This window comes from Malus domestica, chromosome 15, assembly GCF_042453785.1.
Source record: "Malus domestica chromosome 15, GDT2T_hap1".
In the NCBI taxonomy this organism is placed as follows: domain Eukaryota; kingdom Viridiplantae; phylum Streptophyta; class Magnoliopsida; order Rosales; family Rosaceae; genus Malus; species Malus domestica.
This window is the reverse complement of record NC_091675.1, coordinates 12,608,950-12,636,380: the sequence shown is the minus strand read 5'-3', so window position 1 is coordinate 12,636,380 and position 27,431 is coordinate 12,608,950. Positions and strand designations below refer to the sequence as shown.

Sequence of the window (27,431 nt, the reverse complement as noted above, 5' to 3'; positions counted from 1 at the left end):
GAACTATTAGTAATTATTCTTAGGATATAAATTGAATAATGAAAACAAGTAAAATGAAGTGTTTCGAATTTGTATTAGTTAAGGCTTTGAAAATTAGTGTTTGTTTTCCACCATTTCACTTAGAAATCCTCCCTTTTGGATCGTAGAAGTCTCGCATTTTTTGTTTGGTGGAGTATTTTCTTTTCTTTTCTGTTTTTTGTTGTTGTTGATTTTATAAATATGGCGGAGATATGTGGAATGAGAGCTTCCGAGTAACGAATCATCACTACCATCTAGACTCTAGAGGTTGGATAAAGCTAAATCAATAACCCAAAGTATAATCAAACAAAGAAACACAGTACAAAACATAAATAGAAAAAACCCATTTGAAATTCAAGTGTCCAGTCCAAATTTCAAAGAGAAAAAAGCTAATAAACAATAGTATCATCTTCAACGGTTTCAAGACCCGCAGTAGAGCGTGGGCATTTTTGCTAGTAGGTACTATAAATACATGCAACTTCGTCTTCAAAACATCAGGTAGAATTAGAAATGGAGTCCAAGTTAGTGCAAGCCATATTTTTCTTCTTGTTTGTCACAGTTTCATCCGCTTACACAATTTTTGCATTTGAATGTCGTTTTCGGTTTCTCCGAATGTGTCACACATATTGCATGTGGTGATGACCGGCGTTATGGTCTTGGTAGTTATTATATTTTACTTGGTCATCATGCACTGTTGGTTTATAGTAATGTTCGGGTAATCACTTACCACTCCACTCTCTCTTATATACCCACCATCACTTCTCTCTTCATTTCTCACCGAATCTCTCTCTCTCTCTCTCTCGTATTATGTGTATTGTATTTTGTAAGTTGTATATTCATCATAAAGAGAAGCACAAGAGACCTAACCAATATATATGTGTGAAGAGTAGGAACAAGACCTTCTATCCCTCCTTGATTTACACCTAAAGCTAACAAACAAAGTAAAAATCAACAAGATACACATCCCTTGAATTAAGGGGAATGACAACAAGAGACTAACAATTGGTGATACCAATGCACAAGATGGCATAAAACAGCCACTCTACACGGTACATCAAAACATCACCCTAAGACTAGGTTAACAACTTGTACAGTGGATATACAACCTAACCCTAGTTGACATACTTCTTCCAATACTCTCTCTCAAGCTGGATCAAAGGGGTTAACTAATCCAAGCTTGAACAAAAAGCACTGAAAAACAGCGAATGTCAATCCTTTTGTGAAAATATCCGCTAGTTGATCATGACTGCATGTGTAGTGAGTATCGATCACCTAGGAATGAACTTGATTTCGAACGCAGTGACAATCAACCTCGATGTGTTTGGTTCGTTCATGGAATACAAGATTCGATGCAAAATAAGTTCACAAACGATCGATGCCATAGCACGATACTCTGCCTCTGAGCTAGAGCAAGCAACAACACTTTGTTCCTTGCTTTTCCAGTTAACTAAGTTGCCTCCCACAAACGTATAGAAGCCAATGGTAGACTTACGATCGAGAGAATTTCCCGCCCAATAAGTATCAGTATAGCCTGAGATGTGAGTGTGACCATTGTTGCGCATAATAATTCCTCTACCAACGGAACCCTTGAGGTAACGAAGCACACAATGAACAATCTTCAAATGATCAATTGTTGGAGAGTGCATAAATTGGTTAACAAAACTTACGGCATATGATATATCATGACGTGTGATAGTCAGATAAATGAGTTTGCCAACCATTATTTGATAGTAGCTTAAATTTGGAATAGGATCACCATGAGTTTTCAGCTTCAAGTTGCTATCCAAGGGTGTGTGAGCAGGCTTGCAATCTGTCATATTTGCTTCATGAAAAAGATCAATAACATACTTGCGTTGGTTGAGGAAGAAGCCTTTGTGAGAGTGTGCCATCTTGATTCCTAGAAAGTATTTAAGAGTGCCAAGTTCTTTGATTGAAACTTGTTGTTGAGATACTGTTTAAGAGCATTGATCTCTGACATATTATCACCTGTCACAATTAGGTCGTCAACATAAATTAGCACAATGAGTTTACCCACTGAGCTAGAGCGAACAAATAAGGAAGAATCCGCAGTGCTTCGACAAAAACCAACCATTTTGAGAACATGACTAAGCTTGGCATACCATGCACATGGGCTTTGCTTGAGACCATAGATGGATTTATAAAATTTGCACGCCATTTCTGGGTTATTTGATTGACAATGACCTGGGAGAAGCTTCATGTAAACTTCTTCTTCAAGTTCACCATGCATAAAAGCATTTTTAACATCCATTTGAAAGAGAGGCCATGCATTGTTGATTGCAACTAACAACAACACCCTAACAAATTCATTTTTGCTACGAGAGCAAAAGTTTCCTTGTAATCAACCCTTATAGGTTTGTGTAAATCCTCTAGCAACCAAGCGAGCCTTATGCCTTTCAATCGTGCCATCTAAATGAAACTTAGTCTTGCACACCTAACGGCTCCCCACTGCCTTTTTTTCTTTGGAAGTTTTACTATGGTCCATGTGTGATTTTCATGAAGAGCTTGAAGTCCCTTTGCCATAGCAATTCTCCACTCACTATGAAGATTGGCTTCTTGAAAACTTTGTGGTTCGCGAGCTTCATTAATGGCACTTAGGAATGCAACAAAAGAGAGTGAGACTTTGCTATAATCAATAACATCAGTCAAGGGGTACCTGGCATTGCAGGTCACATAATCATGTAACTTGGATGAAAGTTTCCTCTCACGAGCATGATTGCGACGAACTGGAGGAGATTAAGCTGCAGGCAATTGAATAATATCATGGTTGGAAAGAGCACTGAAAGGTGCAAGTTGAGTCTCTAATGGAGGAGTTTCCTGCTAATGTGGCACCAAGTAACGATGTCACGCCCCGATCCTGACATACATCCAGGATTGACACGTGGCATCATCAAATAACCGTATATCTAACATACCCGTCTCTGGGATATGTACCAAGCACATCCCAAGCCTTGAATTGAGTAGTAATTTTTCGTACACTTTATGGCTGCATCTAACCTCCCGTTAGACTGCCTATGTACCCTCAATAGGGATCAAGCCATTCGTAGTTCGTCATTTCACTACACTCGAACATCCATCACATAAATCGCTATGTCTCAACAATATACCATAATGCATGCCATGCAATATGTCAAAGAACCAATGACAAAGCACAATATTCCTCTCAAGCCACATTGATCAACTAAAATAATCATAATAATAACATCCATATCCAAAGTCATTCCGCAACCCCGTCAATTAATCAATTCATGAATAAAAATGCATGATCTTAGCATTTATTTATGTTAATCAATCAATGCGATAACTTATCATTTCACGAATTTAACTAAAGAACTCTATATAATTCCCTACTTGGATTATGAGTAATAAACATGGTAATTCTAATTTACATTCACAACATCTATTCCCATTCAATCGAACCTAGGGTTCTAGACTAACCTTATGGAAATGAGCAAGAGCAAAGATTCCAGACCACTCAACGAAATCTAACAATCTCGGGTTCCGGACCACTCAACGGAACTAAAATACCAAGCTGTTTCTCGTAATCTACCCAGACCTGTCATATGTACAATCATGCCTACATCAAGGAGATGGCACACTGGGCAAATTAGACACTCGAATAAGCTGCAAAGCTCGGGTGAGTGACAATAATACAAGTATGTGATATTCAATTAAAACAGACCATCGATCACAATCTATGAACATCAAGTATATAATCATGCTTTATGGAATCATAATCAAGTCGTTGAAAACTCCGTAGGAGTCACCCAGACATCCAACAATTTTTCTAACTTAACCCACAAGACTCTTAAAACCATTGTTCATATGTACATTAAAAACTAGGGCTAGAGGGACGCAGTTCAGCCGAAGCGTACGTAAGTAACCAACCAGGAAGTGGTCCCCTATCATGGATTAACCAAGCAGAACCACCCCTACAGTAACCACGTAGGTAGTGACCTTCTATCGCGGATTAACTAAGCAGAGTCACTCCTACGCATCTGTTAGACTGTGATCACCTATTGCGGATTAACCAAGCATGATCACCCCCAAGTGTGTGTGTATGACCATATCAAAGATGTAAGGATCGCCTATCGCGGATTAACCAAGCACGATCCATAGAAAATATGGTCCCCTATCGCGGATTAACCAAGCAGGACCATGGTCCCTTATTGCGGATTAACCAAGCAGGGTCATAGGCAATGATCACCCATCATGGATTAACCAATCATGATCACTCCTAAGTATACATGGCCATAAGGATCGCCTATCGCGGATTAACCAAGCACGATCCATAAATAATATGGTCCCCCGCGGATTAACCAAGCAGGATCACTAATGACCATCTATCGCGGATTGACCAAGCAGGGTCATAGCCCATACTAGCCCTCAATTTAACAAATATTTCAATATGCAATTCGAATCACTTTTTCACAAATATTACCAATCCATGAATCAAATCACATTTAATAAAAATAGATCGATGGCCAATTATAATAGAATCACATTTTAGCATAAAACACATTTATAAAATCAAGTCATATCCACAAAGGATATTAATATAAAGAATTAGGTAATCACCACATCACATATATTAAAGTCACTCACCGAGATAAGCCCACATAGTCTCACTATGCCTCTATTAATACTAATTTTAGTTTTATAAACGATTTGAGACATGTTGATCAAAAGTCAACTCTCTATCAACGGTGGGGCTCACAACCCTACGTAATTTGATCCGATAGATTTTCACATCAGATTTCAGATCCATAACTTCCTAAAACACACATTATTCTTCTAGAACAACAAATTAAAATTTCATCGCGATCCGACGGTCGGATCTCTGCCAATTGCTAGAATTAGGTGGGGATTAACAATTTGTTTTACAAACTTAGAAATCCAATTCGGGAAGATCCGTAAGTTGGATTCCTGATCCATCAGTTCCTAATATCCTCAAATATTACGTTCTATTTTGTATGAAAGTTTGGAGACGATCCAACGGTCGGATCATCGATTCATATTTTGATCAAGTAATGTGTCATAGTGAAATTATGTTCAAATGATCAAACCACGTCATACGAATATTAAATACAAATTCAAGACATCTAATTGAACTTAGAATGATATTGTCGGCCCACTGGCCAGAGCGCCGCCGCACGCGCTTCCGCCTGTGGCGATCGGCTGTCCCGACTTGCCAGAAAATTCAACAATTTTTGGAAATTACCAAACTTTATAAACAATTAGATCTCAGTTAGGGGAGAAATTTTCATACCTGTGGACAAGTCCCATTCGGCCGGGAAGTGTCCCAATTTCATCCAAACCCGCCAGAAACCCTAGAAATGGGTGTTCCTCGATTCATCGCCAAAAAGAACTTCAACGCCTCATCCAATGCTTGGTACTTGCTCCAGGGGTTGAGGGGAGTCTATTGGTGGTGGTGATTGACGGTAATCATTGTCGGAATCACCGTAGAATGAGAAAACTCGCCGGAAAACCCTCGACACTTTATGGTTCAACCTATAAAAATGGAAAAATAAAAATGGAAATCTAACACTACAGAGATGTAGGAATCGTCAAGAGCTTTCCATGGACACCAAGATCACCCAAAACGGAAGTCGGATGAAGGAGATATGGCTGGATAAAAAATGGTGGTTTGTGGGTCAAAAATGACCCATTTCAGGTCTCTCATTTTCCCTCCTTTCTCCCCCCTCCCATTGGTCACTCCTCCCCTCCTTTTCTCTCCCGCAACCTCATCTTCTTCTCTCTCTCGCTGCTACCGGGCAGCATCCAGTCCCTTTTTTTTTCTTTTAAATACCAAAATGTCTCTAATTTCTTCGTTATAGCTCTGTTTCACGAACGGTTTGTGTCTTCGTGTTCGTGATATCGAGCTCTATCCAAAGATAGAAATTGTGACCTCGAAATGCCTACGAGTTTTAAATAAATAATTTCCAAACTTCTCTTTTCGTAACTAGTTTAATAAAAAATCTAAATTCAAACAAATTAAAATAAATTCTTGAAAAATAATATAAAATCTCAATAATACAAATACGTAGATTATAACAGTGAAATCCAGAAACGAGATTTCACAAACGATTGGCAGCATCCGATACATGATCACTAGGAATGCATGTTGTATCTTCTCCATTTGGATATGGAATTGGGAATAAATCCAGCAAATGCTCTCCCTATCTAGAGTAATCCAATGGTCGTGGGAAGTAAGGAACATGTTCATCAAATTTAGCATCCCTTGAAACAACCATTTTTCTAGTTGTTGGATTGTAACACTTGTAACCTTTTTGGGTGGATGAGTAACCTAGAAAGACACATTTGGCAGTCCTTGGGTCTAGCTTGTCACAATTTTGTGCTTGAATGTGAACAAAGCATGTACACCCAAAGACTTTCAAATGAGATAAGTTGATCTTTTTGTCTTTCAAGACCTCATAAGGTGATTTAAAATTCAACACTTTATTAGGCAATCTATTGATGAGATATGCTGCAATGAGGACTGCTTGGAACCAAAATTTCTTTGGCACATTCATGTGAAACATAAGACCTCTAGTCTTTTCAAGTAGATCTCTATTCTTCCTCTCGGCTACCCCATTTTGTTGGGGTATTCCAACACAACTTGTTTGGTGAAATACACCATGCATGCTCAGATATTGTGACATGTTATGGGACATATATTCAGTGCCATTATTTGATCATAAAACATGAATGTTTGAAGCAAATTGTGTGGTCACAATTATATGAAAATCTTGAAAAACATTCATCACTTCACTTTTAAATTTCAAAAGGTACAACCAAGTGATCTTTGTGAAATCATCCACAAAAGTTACAAAATATTTGTATCCATCAAAAGACTCTAGAATTGGTCCCCAAACATCAGAATGCACGATTTCAAAAGGATTACTAGCCCTAGACAAAGAGGAAGTAAATGGTAATCTAGTAAACTTAGAGAAGTGATAGACGTCACAAGGACTTGTAATTTTGCACAGGTTTGGGAACAAGGTGGATAAGACTTTTTCAGAAGGATATGCTAGTCGTTAGTGCCAAAGTTATTGTTGTTGTTGAACTAAGCTTGAAGTGGCTTGAAAAACCTTGGGAACTTGAATATGCTTGGAAATGTAGTAGAGACCATTTAAGAAAAATCCTTCAACAATCGTCTTCTTGGTGACTAGATCCTAAAAAATAACATTTTTTGGAGAGAAAATAGCAAGAAAATTAATAAGTTTGTGATTTTGCCAACAGATAAAAGTTGAAAGGGGAATGATGGAACATAAAGAGCCTTAGACTTGACATCACTTGAGATCAAATGTGTTTTCCCTTTTCCTACAACCATAGCATCATTGCCATTGGCAATTGACACTTGAGATGGAGTTGAAAGTTTTTCAAAATTATGCAAGTTTATAGACTTGTTAGTCATATAATCGGTGGCTCCATAATCTATAATCCAATAATCAAGCACATTACCAACTTTGAAAGCAATTGAGAAGGAGTGTAGGATACTTGGGATGTCTCGTTGTACCACACCTTCATTTTCAGCCAGGAAGCCATCAAACTGTCCTAATAGGGCAATTTGGTTGTTGTCACACTGATTTGTTAGTCCTTCACTATCTCCATGACCTTGTTTCTTGTGAAGAAACATAGCAAATTCGTTGATCAGTGTGGCCAGATTAGTGGTGAACTTCTGTGCTCCATCAGAAGAAGTTGTGGCAACATGATTTACCTTGTAAGAAAGTTTGTGTGAGCCCTTAGAGAATCCCTTGTTGTCCCTAGGAAACTTTGGCTTTAGCTCTGGATAAAGAATCCAACATCGGTCTCTTGAATGCCCACCAGCATCATAATGGCTACATTTTAAGCCAGATTTCCTTCCTTTGTAGCCTCTTTCCTCACCAAGTTTGTGGTTAGAAAAATAGGCCCTAACTTCACGTATATTTGCCTTTAGTTCCAAGTTCATGACCTTCCTGTGAACTTCTTCTCTTTGAATCATGGCACCCAAACTTGAGAAAGAAGGCATGTCGGGATTCATGAGAATATGGCTTCGAAGATCTTCAAATTCAGGACTTAGGCTTGCTAGAAGTTGGAATATTTTGTCTTCCTCAACTCTCTTAGTTAACACAACAGCGTCGATGGTGTGTGGCTGATACACATTCAACTTATTCCACATGGTGGTTAACTTTCCAAGGTGTTGCACAAATGACTTTCCTTCCTGTTGCAAGTCAATAATATCCTTCTTCAACTGAAATACACGAGCCGCATTATTTTGATTTTCGTACATGACTTTGAGATTTTTCCAAAGAGTCATGGAGGATTCAGCATAGCTGAAAATTTCTGCAATCTTACGATCCATGGAGTTGAGTAACCACGACATGACCAACTGGTCTTTGCATAGCCAAGCATCATAATTTGGTGAGGTAATCTCGGGCATTGGGATAACACCATTGACATAACCAAGCTTTGATCGTCCTCCCAGAACAAGAGTAACTACTTTCTACCAGGGAAGGTAGTTATACTCATTTAGTAAGACATAACTAAGGTGTTGATTTGGGTTGATATCAACATTTGAACGAGGTGATGATGGAGCAGCATAGGAGCTGTCACCTTCTAAATTCACTGAGCTCTCTTCAGCCATGTTTGAAGAAAAAGAATAAGCTCACAAAACTCTGAAGAAAATATACAGAGATAGGCCGGTTACGATCATTGCTCTGATACCATATTGTATTTTGTAAGTTGTATATTCATCATAAAGAGAAGTACAAGAGACCTAACCAATATATATGTGTGAAGAGTAGGAACAAGACCTCATATCCCTCCTTGATTTACACCTAAAGCTAACAAACAAATTAAAAATCAACAAGATACACATCCCTTGAATTAAGGGGAGTGACAACAAGAGACTAACTATTGGTGATACCAATGCAAAAGATGGCAGAAAACAGCCATTCTACACGGTACATCAAAACATCACCCTAAGACTAGGTTAACAACTTGTACAATGGATATGCAACCTAACCCTAGTTGACATACTTCTTCCAATAATGTGTATAATGCTAGCAGAAAAAATGGCAGTGGAGGTTGTCCAGAGAAATATATTGGCTCTAATACTTGATGATATTCATGTGGAGGTTGAGATAGGAGGACCTCAATTTTGGTAGATTTTAGATGCTGTTATCTTGTAAAATGTTAGACAACTTCATTCGCTTAATATTACCTAGTTAAACTCATTCCAGAGAAATATATTGTTTCTAATCTTAATACCTCACCCAATTCGTGAATTTGAGTTTAAGGTTTTTTTTTTCTTTCTTTTTTTCAATTTTCTTCTCAACTGATGCAGTTTAAGGTTTTTTTAATTATAGATCGATACAATTAGTATGTGAGTGGGCAGGAACCCGGATGTAAGTCATGTGAAAAAAAAACTTCAATTCTTTTTAAATAAATTTGGTATAGGGCACGATTACACAGACGTGCCCAATCAGTTGAGAAGGGTCGTCAGACCTGTCAGAATGAAGGCACAAATAAGGCTTTATTGTGCTTTGCCTTAATAACACAAACAACTATATTGTGCCCTTCGACCAAAGGACACACTCATAAAGGTCACACATAGAATTATTGTTGCTGCACCGTTGTTGTTTTTCTATGAGCACATATGTTGGTGCTCTTCGGCCTCAAAGGGCACAAATAATTTAGTCCCTAGTGCCCATATTTTTTGTAGTGCCAAGTGCTAATGTGCTATGCATATATATGCAACCGGAGAACTTGTCTAACGACCGATTTCAGCAATCTTGGTCCAAGATTTCAGAGATCTGTCATCGTTGTCAATTTCATACAATGCAAAGTGAGTTATGGGGAAGGTTAAGCCTGTAATGCTCTCATCGAGAATATTAACAATTTCTCCAGCTTTTTTCCTTTCTTCTTCCGTCAACTTCCCGTAGAGGAGACTCAAATATGGCATAGAACCTGCATCAAATATTTCAAACACGCAGATTACATACGTACATTCCCGTCAACACTTTAAGAAATTAAGTTACTGTAAACAACAACTTACTGTTGTAGAAACCGAAATGGTAGCTCCAACGTTGGGCATTTTCAAATAACTAAGAAAAGGTGTAATGATAAGTGAGTCTATTCAAGCTCAAACCAAAACGAGAAAGATGAAAAGGAAACAAAACAAAACAAAACAAAACATCAAGAAAATGAATATGTATTAACAAGGGATCGACAAAATATATACCTTTCGATCCATCAATAGTGAAACACACTGGTAATAGTAATTCTTAGTAATCACCCGATCAACTTTAGCAACGATGTCATCCATAGGAGCAAATCTAAACTTGTTAAGGGCATCCTCACGACTCATCATCTGGATAGATCCCAAGATGGGGATGTGAGGTTCAATCTCCGGCCCACCAAACTCTGCCTCGAGGCTCTCCATCAGCTTCTTGATTCTACGGGAAACATCAGCCGGTGGAATGGCCCAAACCGAATATGAGTACAACCTCCGGCAGCTTTCCCTTTTCCCGTCTACCGCCACCATCGCATCTTCATCTTTATCTGAGCAAGTATTCTCTATGCTCTTAAGCTTGTGGCTGCGTCCCATGACCGAAACTATGCTATTCACATAAACAACAATATTATTATCTACTGTTTCAATGGGAGTATGCTTAAGCTTTTTGGTACAAAGATTAAAGAAAACTACGTGCCCATCATTGTCAACCATAAGACACTCATCGCCCCACAACGCCACAGGACTAGACCTACGTATCTGATCATCTGTGCCCTCAATAGTAAAGTGTTTTGTCCAAGCACCTTTAAAGTCATCATCCATCACCCACATTTCATAAGGTTCAGGATATCGACGATCGTTCACACCAAGGGCAAAAAAAGCAACTGATTCATTCCAAACAGTAAGCTTCATATAAAGGTGATTCGACCGGTTTAACGGTTGGAGCTCAGATGGAAAGGGTATACCGTGAAATACCTCACGACTTGTATCGAAGGAAATGATCAATCCCCCATTCGCACGGAATCGATGCTCAACTGCGTCAAATGGAAATAATTCCTTATCTTGCTCATATCCCAGCCAATAACACATTCCCTTGAAAGGCATCTGGAAATACTCAGGCCAAAACAAAGTAGTTTCGGTTTCTAAAGAATCTGTGTTGAGCTCTTCCCAAAAATCACAACCCGTGGTGTATACTACTGCTTTGTGCCGACTAAGAAATCTCCTGCAGTCTTCATCTACCTCTTCAAAATAATTAGTAAAGGTCACAACTTTGCACTCATTAGACACGGGATCATAGCCAAATCCAATATGAAAACCAGTTTCCATATGTTCTTGCCCATCGTGATCATCCGGCTGGTCCAAGGGCCACATTGGAAGGCATGGCTCATCGGGAATACGATTGAATTCCCCAATTCCGGGATTGCATAAAACTAGGCTACTGTCACTAGATAGTAAAACAATGCCATTGCAGTGGCCTAGGATACCAAATGGTTGTTCCGGGACTCCGATCTTTTGAATAAAAGATTGAGGAATAATGATGTCCTGGACACCAACAAGAGAGCAGCTATTGCTATGCTCGTCATCAGTATTATCGTCATCTTTGCAAAACCCAAGAATTGATAATAATTCTTGAGTCTCCTCCTTCTTAGTGGTGCTGTTACACTTGGGGTTCTCCTCCTCCTCCTCCTCCTCATGTTGCCGCTGCACTACTAATCGTGCCAAAAAGACGTGGATAGTGGTGAGATTGTTGTTTGCAGAGTTGGAGAGGTGCTTTGACACGAAACCCGGATTGTTGATGAGAGCAAACCACCATTTAGAGACACATTTGAATCGCATCAGAGTTTTGGGGGGCAGAGTTAGCAAGATTTTCACCAACATATCTTGTCCCATTTTCATTTTGCTGCTGCAACACTACTCGCGCTCTCCCTTACACGACAAATTATAAAACTTTTTAATTAAGATTTCTAAGAAGAAAAAAAAATTATATACAGGACACCGATTAAGATTTTAGATCAAAACTTTGATTAATTTTTGGAAGCAAGGTTCAATTATACATGGGGTTGTGCGCGTATATATATATATATATATATATATATATATATATATATATAATCATCATAGAAACTGATTTAGATTATTAATTAAAGATTTAATTAATTGTTGTAGAAATTACCTAAGATGAAAGAGACCCCCGCAGGAGAAGGATTCAATGCAACTGGGAGGGGATTTGTTTCAAGTTCAACTTCAATTTTATAGGCGTTTCTAAGGGAGTTTCTAATGCAAGGTCGCACGCAAAGTTTGCATCTTAAAAAACGCCTTAATTTTGTAAAATTATAGACCAAGTGTGAGAGTTGCATTGTTCAAACCCACAACCTCCAACTATGATGGAACATTGTTTTAGGTTGGATGGATATGACCAAGTGTGAGACTTGTGTTATTTGACCCCATAACCTTACAGTTGGGTTGGCTTGATATCATTCATTATTTGTGGGCGTCATGTTATTTGATTTTAGCCCAGGTTCATTTTATTTTGTCACGTCATGTCCACATGGCGAATGTGAATTAGACAGGACTTCATTTTAGCCCAAGTCATATTGTGAATATACGTTATTCGAAAAATGTGTAATATTTGCATTCTTTATGGAATAGATATGAATCATGTCCATTTTAGTGTATTGAGATATGAATACATTGTATCTCTATTTCTTTTTCTGCATTTGGTGGAAGGTATATATGCATCTTATCTGTCAGCTATGCTTTCTATTAAGAATTTAAGATTGTCTTATTACACAATTACACTCATACTATACTAGTATTATTAACGATATTATTTAAAGTATACTATGGTAAGACTAGCCTAATCCCTAAGATATAAATCATTAAATCACTTGCTTTAATCACATATGTTGTTTCCCTCAATAGAAAGTTAGAAAAAAGACCCAACACCATTGACTAACATTTGCTTTATTCACATGTGTTGTTTCCCCTCAATAGAAAGTTAGATAAAAGATCAAAAACATAAGCATTTGTTTAATATTTTATTTCTTCAATTTTAAACCTATTGAGTACATTGCTACCCCCAATTTACATTCCATATTAGACTGATGAGTAAGCTAACTTTTAGGTTAGAGTATTTATTTTTTTACATCTATTTTTCCCATTTGTGAGGAACGCATGGAAACCACGCAATATTAATACCATTTTTTTTCTTCATATTTGTTGCAGTCGTATCAGATTAGGAATGTGATTATGTAAATCCTAGTATATCTACGAGTATCTTGTAGTTACCATTAGGAGTTGATCACGTATTAAGAGATGTAATACTAATAAGGTAAGGACTTTACCCATCCTACCACTATAAATAAAGACATAAGGGGGTGATACAACACACATCTTATAATTAAATCTCTCTCTTTCTCTCTTGTTGCTGCTGGCCCCCTCTCTGTATTCCTTAGATAGCTCAGTTAAATAAGCCTACAACACGTTATCATCATGCTCTTGCCAGAAGCTAAGGGATGAAGGATCGTAGAAGGAGGCTATCTTCTACAAATTCAAGGGCTTTCAATCGTTTTCTCCCAATCAGGTTCTTCTAAAATAAATTAAGATATTTGAAAAAAACCTTGATGCATGAACCCCTTATATTTATATTTTCCTTCCAATTATATATATCGTATATATGTTCATATATTTTGTCAATATATATAATTGTTCATGCATTACGCATATATGCTATGTGGAATTGTGAGTCAAAGAATCAAAATTAATTTAGAAGTAATTAGGGTTTTAACCCTAGATATTTGAAGAAGAAAAAAAGAAGAAAAATGGAAAATTGCGGCACCACCGTGTTGTCCTGTAGCCCAGCCGTGTGGCGACAAATTGTGGGACGACATCATTTTGGTGTCATTGGACCTTGTACGCAGCCCTCTAGGCTTGTTTCATCCCTTGGACTCAACCAAGCTTTGGCTTGGGTTGTATGCTACACGGTCCTGAAGCCCGGACAAATCCAGCCCAAACCTGCACGCCAGAAGCATGTTGGGCTTGTCCCCTGACAGGGGCCTGAAGCCCTGACCCACTCAAGCCTATTTCAGCACAGCCTGTAGCTTGCTGGGCTTTGATCTTGCCCGGCTCACAAACAAACAGCCAGCCCAGATGGCTGGGCTTCTTCCCCCGGCCCAAAGACCAGGCTCCAGCTTCGGCTGGGTCTTCCGTGTGATAACCCACAAGCCAGCTTCGACTGGGCTTGTCCCTGCGCACCCCTTTGGCCCAATGCCAGCAGCCTTGGTTGCTGGACTTACCCAATTCTCTAAACCTGTGGGCTGCCTATTTGCAACCGAACCTAAGCCTCAATTTTTTGGGCTATCCTTTTTCGATCCAATGCTAATTTTTGGCATTTTAAATAATTTTAACCCATATGTTATAATTATTTTTGCTTCTACGATCGACCCCGAATGGTCTCAATCTATTGAATTAATTAAAGTAACCAGCAGTCTACTAATCTGACAATTAATCTAAAATTATTGGCCTGAAGCTCACTTTTTGGCATTAACGATTCAATAAGTTATTTAGTTTATTTGAATCATTGACTATCTTTCGTAGTCCTGAAGCACTCACACTTGGGTTCCTGAAACAATCCACAAATCCACTACACTTTATTGTATATTGTATTCTGTGTTATTGCAGGTAACCCCTATATGAACTAAATGTTCATAACTAAATCGAACATGTAGTTTCGAATTTAGTGCCTTTGAAACCTGAAGTTTTCATTCAAAACTTACCACATGAAACCTGTAGCTTACATGCATAAATTAAACCAATACATGTCTATAGAACCCGAATGTTCTGCGATATATGTCTATATGACTAACAACGTTTTGGTGTACCCTCTGTTTAGGGACATGTCGAACTTGAACAAGCTTGATTTCATCGCTCTGGAAGTCTTTGGAAGAAACTACCTGAAGTGGGTTCAAGACATAAAGCTCTGCCTTACTGTAAAGAGTCTTAGAGTTACCATCGAGGAACCAACCGACGATGCACCCGTCGACAAAGCTCAGAAAGCTACTGCTATGATCTTCATTCAAAGACACATCCATGATGCACTGTAGACCGAGTACCTCACAAAGGAGGATCCATGTACTCTCTGGCTCGCTCTAGCAAATTGTTTGAATCACCAGAAAGACATCTTCTTACCTAAAGCAAGACACAGCTGGCAGCATTTATGTTTCCAAGACTTTAAGTCTGTGAATGAGTACAACTCTGAAGTTTGTAGAATCCGATCACTACTTAAGTTCTGTAACGAGGACTTAGCCAAACATGATCTCTTGGAGAAGACCTATTTAACCTTCAATACCACCAATATTGTCCTGCAGCAACAATATAAGGCATAAAGTTCACTAAAATTTCAGATTTGATATATGTTCTACTTTTCGCTAAAAAGAAGAATCAGCTTTTGATGAAAAATCATCAAGCTAGACTTACCGGCTTAAACGTCGCGCCTGAAGCGCACGCAACAACTTCGAATAGCCAAAACAGACGAAGATCCCGTCGTGGCCGTGGCAAAGGGCGACAAGCTCCACCATGAGCCCAAGGTCCACCGACCAGAGGCCCATTCAAGGAAGGAAACTTGATCCAGAAGCGCCAACCCTTTGCCCTGAAGGCCCCAAATTTCAAGAACACGGGAAAAGCTACCGTTTGATCGGATTCCACTGAATTGGACATGTGCTATCCCTATGGATCAAGGGATCATTGGTCATGTGTATGCTGAGCTACCCCTGAGGCCATTGCCAAGTATGATTTACGTCGTGAGTCCAACTTTGTGCATGGAGCAATCCCGGAAGCTGCTACTACAACTCTAGAGGTTTCAGATTTTCAAGAAGCATCTGCTCCTATGGAAGAATAAATTTTAGACATGTTTTAGGGCATTTTAACCCCTAGTGGTCGAACCCATTAGGAGTGGCCGAACCTCCCTCTCTATTTTTTTAAGGTTTATGGTTTAATTTTTGAAATTTTTTTCTAAGTATTTGGAATTATTTGTTTGGTTTTGGTTTGTTTTGAACTTTGGATATTATTTTATGGATATTATTTCTCAAATTGATTAATTGAATGAATGGAATTATATTTATGCATGTGACCGATTCAATTAATTTATTTCTAGGTAAGACTAGTGGGGAAGTTAGTTGTCTGGCTGATAGTGCAACCGCGCACACCATATTGCGTGAGAAACACTATTTCACTAACTTCGTACCTAAGAATGCACCTCTGACAACCCTCTCAGACCCATCCAACTTGATAGAAGGATACAGAAAGGCCCGTATAATGTTGTCTAATGGTACTGAATTAATCATTAAAGAGGCACTTTATTCTCCACATTCCAGAAGAATGCTGCTGAGTTTTAGAGATATTCGAGATAACCAATATCATGTTGAAACTTGATAGTGATATGTAACAAGTTATATACTGAATTTCAGACTTGTATTGATTTTCATTTGTAGTGGGAGTAGGAATGTTAATTAAGTTTTTAACAATTTCGCATTTGTTTCGATGGTTTCATTTTAACCCCTCCACCACCTCCACCTCCACCCCATAGGTACTATAAATACATGCAACTTTGTCTTCAAAACATCAGGTAGAATTAGAAATGGAGTCGAAGTTAGTGCAAGTCTTATTTTTCTTCTTGTTTGTCACAGTTTCATCCGCTTACACACCATTCCAATACTTTATGCATGTTCAGTTCTGGCCAGCTGCTGAATGCCAAGCTACAGGGGGGGTGAATAAATGCCACATCATGCAACCATCTCATCTTCAGTTCACTATTCATGGTCTCTGGCCTGCGAATAAATCATCCTCTTCATCCCTTGGCTGCAAAGGGGATGCCTTTAATGTGAATGAGGTAATTATTCACAAATTAACTCTCAATAGTTAATATGCATGTGCGTCCCTACGTGTGTGTATGTATGTATATATGTATCATTATATATCTCCCTGCATGTGTACCGTGTATGTACGTGTATTCTTAACTAGTTTTCTTCTTATGTTTTAATTAAATAATATATGTAGATGGATGATGCACTGAAAAAGGCGCTACTTAGTTCGTGGTGGGATTGGAGAAAAGGGAAGCCTGTCGAATTCTGGCAACGAGAGTATGATAAGCACGGAAAGTGCTCCGACAATGTGTTCCTGAAGACCGAGTACTTCCGGAAGACCCTAGCGATGTACCATGATTTTGATATAGCTCAAATCTTGCAGAAGGATAATATTGTACCCCAACCACTTCAGCCCAAGATGTCGTTGTACAAATTGTACTCCATCGATCAGATAACAAAGGCAATTGAGTCCGAAACCGGCGGACATTCCGTCAATATCAGATGCTATCAACAATACCAGAAGAAGAGCAACAATGGAAGTAAACCATTCATATATTTGGCCCAAGTCGCCCTCTGCTATAATAGATCTGGCAATAACAGAACTAACTGTGATCCAGGCGAAACAACCAGCTGCAACTTTAATAAATCAGAACCGAAAACTGTACCACGTATAGCCCACATAAAGCTCTGGTAACAACTGTATGATCAATATAAATAAAGTCAGCGGAATAGAATAATCACAGTACCAAAAGTAACCACTAACCTGAAGAAGACATCTCTTAGAAACTAGGGATCTTCTGCAGCTCTCCTCACACTCAATGAATGGGATCTGAGTATTCTTTAGTTTGCGTGATTGAGAGAGCGAATGGACCCCTTTTTTATACTGCATACGATGATGATTGATAAGGGCTCTTCCCATTATACAATCCTAATCAATCTAACCTTATCACTGAGAAAACCTATCATTCACATCCATTATAAGTGTTTCAACACTATCGTGACAGTTTTAGCTGAAACCCCTATTATACAAATTCCTTATCAGCTTACAACCTTAAGTTGATTCCAATCTCTTAAATCCTCACGTCTCCAAACTAAAGATGATCAAGTGTTCAGCTCTCATTAGAACTTACATTCTCCCACTAGAGTTAACGCTTGATTCAACAGTAGCTGGCCTTATGTGAAGTTATTCTTAAATGGCCAGGAGATCAGCACCAACTTGAATCATGAATACAAGTTCAAGTCATTAATTAGTATTCATGAAGAACTAAAGGGTAACATGTTCAATTTGTCGAACAATATCCCCATAATTCCATTCACAAAACTAACACATACAAGATGCAAAAAATTTGTGTAAAATGTGTCTGTAGATGTATAGTTTCTCACATCCTGCACTTGGTCCCCTTAAGAATCGATACATCAATTCATCTTAATGTTTGATATTGAAACTCTTGGTTGTTTGTCCTACTGACAATCATAATATTGTCAAAACCATTATGCATAATAAAATATACGCATACTGTCATAACTAAAGCTGTGCATCTAGAGGGAAAACTTCGAAACAACCACACAGCTTTTAAGACTTCATTAGTGGGGAAACCTTATCAGTGAAGAAAACTTTATTAATACTTATTCATAAATACCGGTCATGTGAACTAGTGACTGATAACAAAACATGTTAGAGGATTTACTTGTTCCCCCTAATTAACATCATCAAAACTAGCTAACAGACCCATCTTTGCAACATGCTTCTTGAAAACCAATACCTGAACTGCTTTGTTTAAAGGATCTACAACCATAAAACCGGTCTCCTAGTAATTAATCTTCACCAAACCTTCTCTCGAGCAATCAAATATTTGATATCTAAATTCCATGTTGCAGATAATCTTTTGTTGTTCTTGCTGAAGAAAATAGCTGCATTATTATCGCAATAAATTTGAATTAGTCTCAAAATAGAATCCACTACACTAAGTCCTGCAATGAAAATTTTCAACCATATAGCTTGATTGACAGTTTCACAACATGAGAGATATTCAGCCACCATGGTAGAGGCTGCCACTGTTGCCTGTTTCACACTTCTTCACGAAACTGCACCACATGCCATAGTGAAAATATAACCTGAAGTAGACTTAAGGTCATCTGGACATCTAGCAAAATCTGAACCACTATACCCTTTTAACACAAGCTCATCAGTTTTCCTGTAAATAAGCATATGTTCCTTGGTTCTTTGAAGGTACCTCAATACCCTATTCGCTACATTCATGTGAGGCACCCCTGCGTCAGATTGAAACCTTCCAAGAACATTGATACTGAAAGCAAGATCAGGTCTTGTGCACACTTGTGCATACATCAAGCTTCCAACAAGAGAGGCATATGGTTTGCCTTCCATGTTTCTTCTTTCCAACTCACTCTTGGGACACTGCTCTTTGCTTAATTTGTCACCCTTTGAAATTCGCATTTCAGTAATGCCATAATAAGCCATGTTGAATCTTTTTAAAACCTTGTCGATGTAACCCTTTTAAGATAACCCCAGCAATCCATGTAATATAGTTAATAGCGAAAATAAGCAAATCACAAATACAATTAACCACTAACCTTGTGTAGCCATTGCAGCAGAAAAACTAGAGCTTTTTTACACTCAACACTGTATGCAAATTGCAATTAACAAACAATAGGGCTTGTTCTATCTGTTTTGCATAATCAGTGTGAATGCAGGAACCTCTATTATATATCCTTAGTGGTGGTATTTGATTTGGTTACTTCCCATCATGTAATCCTAATCAATTTGTATAAACTAATATCCTTATCACCACAAACCAAAGTTATCATATCATAATAGTTAAACCTATTGATACCAAGATTACTTTCAACTTTATATTAGATAAAAAAAAACATCCCCTAATAGCTTTACAAGTCTAGTCTATCCCAATCTCTTATGACTTCAATCCTTTAAGCACATGATAAACCAAGTGTGTAGCTTTAATTAGATTACATTCTCCCACTAGAGCCAACACTTGTTTTCACACAGTAACAGTTTCTGTCATATGCTAGCATTCATGAAGAACCAAAGGGAGTCATGTCCTTAAAACATAAACACTATTCCCTGAATCACTATCATGAAACTATCATACACATGAAACTCCAACAAGACATGAAAAATTAATACAACATGCATGCTTGAATGTTTTTGTAATGCACCTTGTATTATAATCCACCTTTAATAAAACTAGTAAACTAGTCTTCTTCATTGTCTCACATTGAGACCTTTAAATTGCCTTCTGTAATAACAATTAAATATAAATTGTTTCTGAAATAACACATTAAAAAGAAGTATTGTATCATAACTATAAACTGCAAACATGGGAAACTTCTGCAACCAGCAGTTTATTACTTTATTAGCTAAGATAAACTGTAAACTTTAATGCATGTATCAAAAAACTAAGGTTGAAAACAAGAACATAATGTAATCAAACCATAGGCTCCCACTAATCCACGATATCAAGGTTCTTTAAAACCCCCATCTTCTGTATGTGTTTCTTAAAGACCACCACTGGAACTGGCTTGGTTAATGGATCAGCAATCATGGAAGATGTTTCCATGTAATCTATTTTAACCAAGCCCTCTGCCACCTTCTCACGAGCAACAAGGAACTTAATATCCAAATTTCTGGTAGCATTGGACCTTTTGTTATTCTTGGTAAAGAATATGGCTGCATTGTTGTCACAATAAAATTGTATTGGCCTTGAGATCAAGTCAACTATTTTGAGACCTATGATAAAATTCTTCAACCAGGCTCCTTGATTAATTGCTTGACAACAGGACAAGTACTCAGCCATTATTGTTGATGATGCCACTATATCTTGTTTAACACTCTTCCAAGAGATAACTCCACCACCCATCATGAATACATAACTAGAAGTTGACTTCAATTCATCGGGAAAACCTGCAAAATATGCATCACTATATCCTTCTAGAACCAGTTGATCACCAGTTCTTTTGTAGACTAACATGTGTGATTTAGTCCTTTGAGGGTACCTCAATACTCTCTTACCTGCATTCCAATGTGCCTCATCAGCGTTGGACTGAAACCTCCCCAAAACACTAATTGTAAAAGCAAGATCAGGCCTTGTACAAACTTGTGCATACATTAGGCTCCTAACTAGTGATGAATATGGCTTGTCTTGCATGGCTTCTTTCTCTAAGTTATTTGTAGGACACTATTCTTTACTTATTTGTCTCCCTTGGATATCGGCATTTCTATAGTTTCACAAATTGACATATTGAATATCTTCAACACTTTTTCTATATATCCCTTTTGTGACAACCCTAGTAACCCTCACTTCCTGTCCCTTTTAATCTTGATTCCCAAAACATATCCAGCCTCACCCAAATCCTTCATTTCAAAATGGTTTGGCATGAAAGACTTGGTGTCATCTAAGAGACTCATCCTGTTTGTGGCCAATAAAATGTCATTTACGTAGAGCACCAAAATAATAAAGTTGATCCTACTAATTTTCAAGTAAATGCATGCATCAGAGGGATTCTCAAAAAAAAACCATGCTCCCTTATTACTCGATGGATTTTTAAGTACCACTGCCTCGACGTTTTCTTTAATCCATAAATGGATTTCTTCAATTTACAAACTAAGTGTTCTTTCCCTTCCGCCATAAAACCCTCTGGTTGAGCCATGTATATGTCTTCTTCTAAACACCATTTAAGAACGCTGTTTTTACATCCATTTGATGTAAAAGCAAGTCAAAATGCACCACCATTTTCATAATAACTCTGAATGCATCCTTCATCGATACCGGACTGAACGTGTCTTTATATAATCAACCCCTTCTCTTTGAGTAAATCACCTTGCAACTAGCCTTGCCTTATGCCTTTCGATGCTTCATTTCGAATCTCTTTTTGTCTTAAACACCCACTTACACCTTATCAGTTTGATGCCCTGAAATGGTTCTACTAATTCCCAAACATTGTTGCTTTCCATGAAACTCAATTCATTTTTCATTGCATCAATCCACTTGTCGGAGTTGCCACTAGTCATGGCTTCCTTGAATGAATTAGGGTCTTCGAATTATGACAAGTGTGATTCACTTTCAGCAAAAATAAACAAAATCTTCTAGAGTGTTAGACTTTCTTACCCTAGTTGATTTTCTCAATGGAATAATAGGTTGTTGCATTGATGTTTGTGCTTGTTGTATGATTGGTTGTGCATGCTGCATGATTGGTTGTGCTTCATGGGTGACATCTGCATGCACTTGGATCAGGATCCTCTCCTGTGCAGATGGAGAGGATCCTCCTGACCAAGCTCATTGGGCCATTCAAGTTTTATCCATTGGCTATAATTATTATAACTTTTAGAGGAGCTTCTTGTTTGTAGCCGTTGGATAAAAATTGAACGGCCCGATAGGTCTGGTCAGGAGGATCCTCTCCATCTACTCAGGAGAGGATCCTGATCCCATGCACTTCAATCTCATTTTGAACCTCTACATTTTCACCTTATTAATAATTATTGTGTAGTTGATCTTCATGGTTGTCATCAACATTAATATCAGTCATTTGCCCAGGAATATGAACCACGGTAGTCACTTTATTATAATCTTCAATCTCTGCCCCATTCTCGACAACCGCATTTTATCCTTCCTCGAACACAAACTTGTTTGGATTGGAAGTAAAGTCGTCATTACCTTTAGTGTGTTCCAAGAAAATATCCCTTGCAGTCTCAACGAATTTCATGCTGTAATTAGGGCAATAAAATCTATAACCCTTATATCTGTCTGCATAACCCACGAAGTAACAGCTGATGGTCTTGGAATATAATTTCTTACCATTAGGATTGTAGAGCTTTGCCTCTGCTTGGCAACCCTAGACATGAATGTGTTTTAAACTAGGCTTTCTCCTAGCCCATAACTCGAAAGAAGTCTCTTCCACAGTTTTGCTAAGAACCCTATTAAGAATGTAACTCGTTGTCTTCAGTGCCTCACCCCACAAAAAAATCTGGGAGTTTTACCTTGCTTATCATGCTTCGAACCATGTCAAGAAGTGTTCTATTTCTTCTTTATGCCACCCTGTTTTGCTTGGGGGTTCCTGGAGTGGTATGTTGAGCAACAATACCATGATTTTGCAAGAAAGAAGCAAAAAGACCTGGATGTCTACCTGTTTGATCATACTTTTAATAGTACTCACCTCCCCTATCAGACCTTACAACCTTAATTTTTCTTTCCAACTGGTTTTCAACTTCATTTTGGTAAATTTCAAAAACTTCTAGGACTTTAGTTTTTCAGAAATTAAATAAACATAACAAAATCTTGTAAAATCATCAATGAAAGTGATAAAATATTTATTTCCTTCAATAATTTGTGTACGAAAATGACCACAAATGTCCCTATGAATGAGTTCCAAAAGTTGTTTGCTTCGTGTGGAACCTTCCTTCCTAGACTTAGTGAATTTTCCCTTGATGCACTCCACACAAATATCAAAATCATTAAAATTTAATGGAGGCAAGATTTCATCTTTCACTAAGAGTTCCATCCTTGGTTTTGAAATATGACAAAGCCTTTTATGCCATAAGTTTAACGATTAAAGTGATTTTGTTTCTTTGCTCTCAGTATTAAAGATAACTTGATTATTCTTAAGTGAAAACTGAAACATACCATCAACCAAAAATCCTGTACCAATATGGGAAGAATTTATAAAAAATATTGAAGCCAAACTTATTCATAGTAAAATAAAACCCTAACAAAACTAATCTTGAAACTGAAACAAGTTTTCTTCTCATCGAAGGTACGTAAACGACATTTTTCAAATCTAATTGAAAATTGTTTGTACCATACTTGACCAATCCCGAAACTACCGAGCATCGGTCAACGTTATACCGTCAAGGACCCATAAGAGTTTCCCTCCAACCAGGAGGCCAATCACAGCGCGATACTTGTCGACATCAGAAGCCAATCATAGCGTGACATGCATCAGAAGCCAATCACAACACGACACGTGTCAATGTCAGAACAAAGCTAGAAACTCTCTTCTATAAAAGGAGATCATTCTCCCACAATATTTCCTAATGTCATTTGTACTAAATCATTCACTTGTACTCACTAAAGGAGAGCTTGAACCTATGTACTTGTGTAAACCCTTCACAATTAATGAGAACTCCTCTACTCTGTGGACGTAGCCAATTTGGGTGAACCACGTACATCTTGTGTTTGCTTCCCTATCTCTATCCACTTACATACTTATCCACACTAGTGACCGGAGCAATCTAGCGAAGGTCACAAACTTAACATTTTCTGTTGTACCAAAGTCCCCATTAATTTTGTGCATCAACATTTGGCACCGTATGTGGGAACGACACTTATTCCTACTCTCTTCAGCTTTGTTAAGCTGGTTTCCACCATTCGTACACTCTCTTTTGACCAGGCATCCCTTTCCAACATGGAGAGTGAAGGAAGCCACATCACACAGAATGACATCCCTTTTGCACCTGGTGCGAATCAACGAAAAAAGGAACAAAAGAAGTTTGCTCTTCAGGTTAAAGTCGATGAGCTGGAGGCTCAGAATAACAAGATAACGATGAAGAATGAGATCCTCTAATAGCAGTATGAGAAGGTCTTCGAGATGCTCTACGAGGCTAGATATACTAAAACACACGAGCTCATCACCCCTATGGAAGTCAACCATTAACTGGGTGCCCCTTAACACGGAGGGTCATTTGCCCTCGACATGGCTATTCTTGTTGCGGAGCGAGCTACTCATCGAAATGGCGACCAACATGAGACTTCTCTCAACCCAGCTGCTTCGACCCGAAGCAGGAGGAATAGAGGAAGGCACCTCCTTACAGAAGGAGTGGAAGGATCGAAAGCCGTCTTTCGCGACTGTCGAGACTTCCTAAAGCAACGTCGAGACAATCTTATCCATGTAAGCTCAAAGATCAATGACCCAAGGGTCTCTGAAATACTCGGTCCCCTCCCATGTCCCAGGCCGGCTACCAATTTAGGGAAGGGGAAACAAGTTCTAGAGGAACACGAAGGTATAAGGGACTCAGAGATGTTCCGACAGACATACATTGGAAGTCAGTACGGCGAGTCCAAGGAAAAATCACATGCTCTTTATCAAACCTTCCTACTTCCAAGAGGATATGGAGATTTACGAAAGAAAGCTCCAGTGGTACATGACTCCACTCAGGACCCTCTTGTCCTACAGCTCCTTAAGGAAGTAAACAAGTTGAAGGCTGAACGAAAAGATGAGATACCTGATTGGAACCAACCTAGGCCTGGCCCTCTTACAAGGAGGATCCTCGACACCCCCTCCAAGCAAATAAAAAACAGAAGCTTGGCTTGCAACTCTATACTGGAAATGAGGACCCGATTGAACACCTTAACCTCTTTGAGTCCATGATGCGTAAAATAACTAAGCACACAAATTAAACCCTCTTTTTATCAATTGTAGTAAAGTATGTAAGTAAGGATCGTTCTAGGCCGGGGATTAGGAGGGATTGCTAAATCACTTGGAAACTGACTTGAAAACGTGAAAACAAAGTTTAAAACACTAACTAGACTCAAAGAATGCAAAACTATACTTTAAAACACTAAAACAAACCAAAAGACTCAAAACAGCCCATAAACACTCAAAACTACCTTAAAAACACAATCTGGGCAATTTTAGGACTCTCACACAAACTTGGACAAATTTTGGTTTTCTAATGAACTAAAACACTTAAAAACATAATCTAAGACAAGTTCTAATTAATATGACTCAAAGAAATAAGATGGGGTTGATTTTCGACGAAAATAATTAAATTAGGACAAGAACAAAGTAAACAAATTCTTAGACAAATTTGGGTGAATCAAAACACTCTAACACACAACCAAAACAGAAATTAAACACTTTGAAACAATAAAGTAAAAGGGGGATTTTGGTTTTAATGAATTTGAAAACAAAACAAACTTTGTAAAACAAAACAGATTGTAAGTGAATTTGAATGAAACTTATGGATGGAAGATTAGCTAGGAGGTTCTTCTCCACATATGTCACACTTGCATACAAAACGATTTCCAGTTGCTTTTCGATAAGCTATGAATACTCAACGCCCCAAATTAACCGTGAATTGCACTAATTAACTCTCAGTTTTTTCCACAAGTTATTAGGTTGGATGATTGCATACGACAACCCAAAACATTCCCTACAAGTTCCCTACATGAATTGCATAATAGAGATACAAGCAAGAATCATTAAGTTCTATGAAAAACATAAGCATTGACGAGGCACTCGTTACTATGATTTGCATGAAACTTATGCCAAGAGTTTACTTAACGTGATTGTGACTAGCAACCTTCACTACTTGTGAATATAAGTTTATAACGATTAGGTGAAACTCCCTTATATTCTAGCGTCAAATTCATGCATGAAAATTAAGCGTGCACTCTTAACCAACATACACAAATTAGTTTTTATATGAACGGATAAGTAAATTGAATTCACAACTTATGAATCACAACTGGATGTAATCAAATCATATTGCAAGTATGAACATAGTTTCGAATCACCCCCTAACTAAGAGGGGTTTAGTTCCTCATATTCACAAAGCAAAGATACATAAAATTAGACATTAAAATCAAAGGAAAGAAAACACCTAAAATGCTCCAACTTGGTAGCAAGTGCATCCAAGATTCCTCATTTCCCTTGCTTGCGGCAGATTGGGTTATGGACAGATTTTGGGTAGTTTTATGATGTAGAATGGATGGGGAATGGTATGGAAGGGTTTAGGGTGAGTGTGGAGGAGTGTTTGATGGTTGGAGGGTGGTGGAGAACTAGGCAAAGAGGGTGGAAGAAGGTGAAGTGGCTGTTATGTTTTCTAGGCACTAGAATGGTGTTTTTGGGGTGTTTTGCTTCCTAGGGTGTGTATGGACGAATTTTTGTGATAAAATGATGAATATGGGGGATTGTCCTTTGGCCAAGGGGTGTAAACATGTATTTATAGGCCCCAAAAACCTTAGAAAATCAGGTTAGGTTAAGGATGAAATGCATGGCAATTTGTGTGTGTGGTGTGCAATGGTCCAAGGGTGAAAATAAAGTAATGATGCAAAGTGTGAAGGGTAAAATGGAGTGGTGTTGTAGCTAGGGAGCATGAATGATTGTGTACATTGCATAGAGATGGAAAGGGAGGTGAAATGTGTCAACAAATGGGTCAAAGGTGCAACAACATGTGTTGCACATGGCATTGGATTCCAAATGTGAATGATGGAGCATCAATTGGTGCATGTAATGGATGTAAATGTTGTCTAAAATCTAATGAGTGAAGGGAACAAAAGGTATCAAGCAATTGAGTGTAATAATTAAAAGAATTGAAGCATGAAATTAGAAATTATGTGGGGGACAAGAGTGATCAAGCATGGCATAGAATCCAAAGGGAATTCTATGTGGTTTGCATGGCAAGGAATGCAAGTTGGGGTGACAGATTTTTGGGCTGTTTTCTTCATCTTTTGGACCATAATTCTTCATATTCTTGGCCTCTTTAGTTCTCAAATTCGTCCATC

The 27,431-nt window shown here is 38.2% G+C and overlaps 3 protein-coding genes across 3 annotated transcripts; 1 reads left to right on the top strand and 2 right to left on the bottom strand.

The window, feature by feature from the left end:
• Positions 1 to 9,433: 9,433 nt before the first annotated feature.
• LOC139192494 (F-box protein CPR1-like) lies at positions 9,434 to 12,279 on the bottom strand. Its single transcript, XM_070814668.1, has 4 exons — positions 12,207 to 12,279; positions 10,262 to 11,959; positions 10,076 to 10,124; positions 9,434 to 9,987 (listed from the first exon to the last, which is right to left on the bottom strand). Exons 2-4 carry the CDS (start codon positions 11,927 to 11,929, stop codon positions 9,791 to 9,793), a joined length of 1,914 nt encoding a protein of 637 aa, XP_070670769.1. The 5' UTR covers positions 11,930 to 11,959; positions 12,207 to 12,279; the 3' UTR covers positions 9,434 to 9,790.
• A 4,222-nt stretch (positions 12,280 to 16,501) lies between these two features.
• On the top strand, positions 16,502 to 17,648 carry LOC103400354 (ribonuclease S-7-like). Its single transcript, XM_008339002.3, has 2 exons — positions 16,502 to 16,919; positions 17,087 to 17,648. The coding sequence occupies exons 1-2, from the start codon at positions 16,668 to 16,670 to the stop codon at positions 17,585 to 17,587; spliced, it is 753 nt and encodes a 250-aa protein (XP_008337224.3). The 5' UTR covers positions 16,502 to 16,667; the 3' UTR covers positions 17,588 to 17,648.
• A 1,067-nt stretch (positions 17,649 to 18,715) lies between these two features.
• On the bottom strand, positions 18,716 to 19,372 carry LOC139191687 (secreted RxLR effector protein 161-like). Its single transcript, XM_070812682.1, has 2 exons — positions 19,009 to 19,372; positions 18,716 to 18,864 (listed from the first exon to the last, which is right to left on the bottom strand). The coding sequence occupies exons 1-2, from the start codon at positions 19,370 to 19,372 to the stop codon at positions 18,716 to 18,718; spliced, it is 513 nt and encodes a 170-aa protein (XP_070668783.1).
• Between the last annotated feature and the right edge of the window lie 8,059 nt (positions 19,373 to 27,431).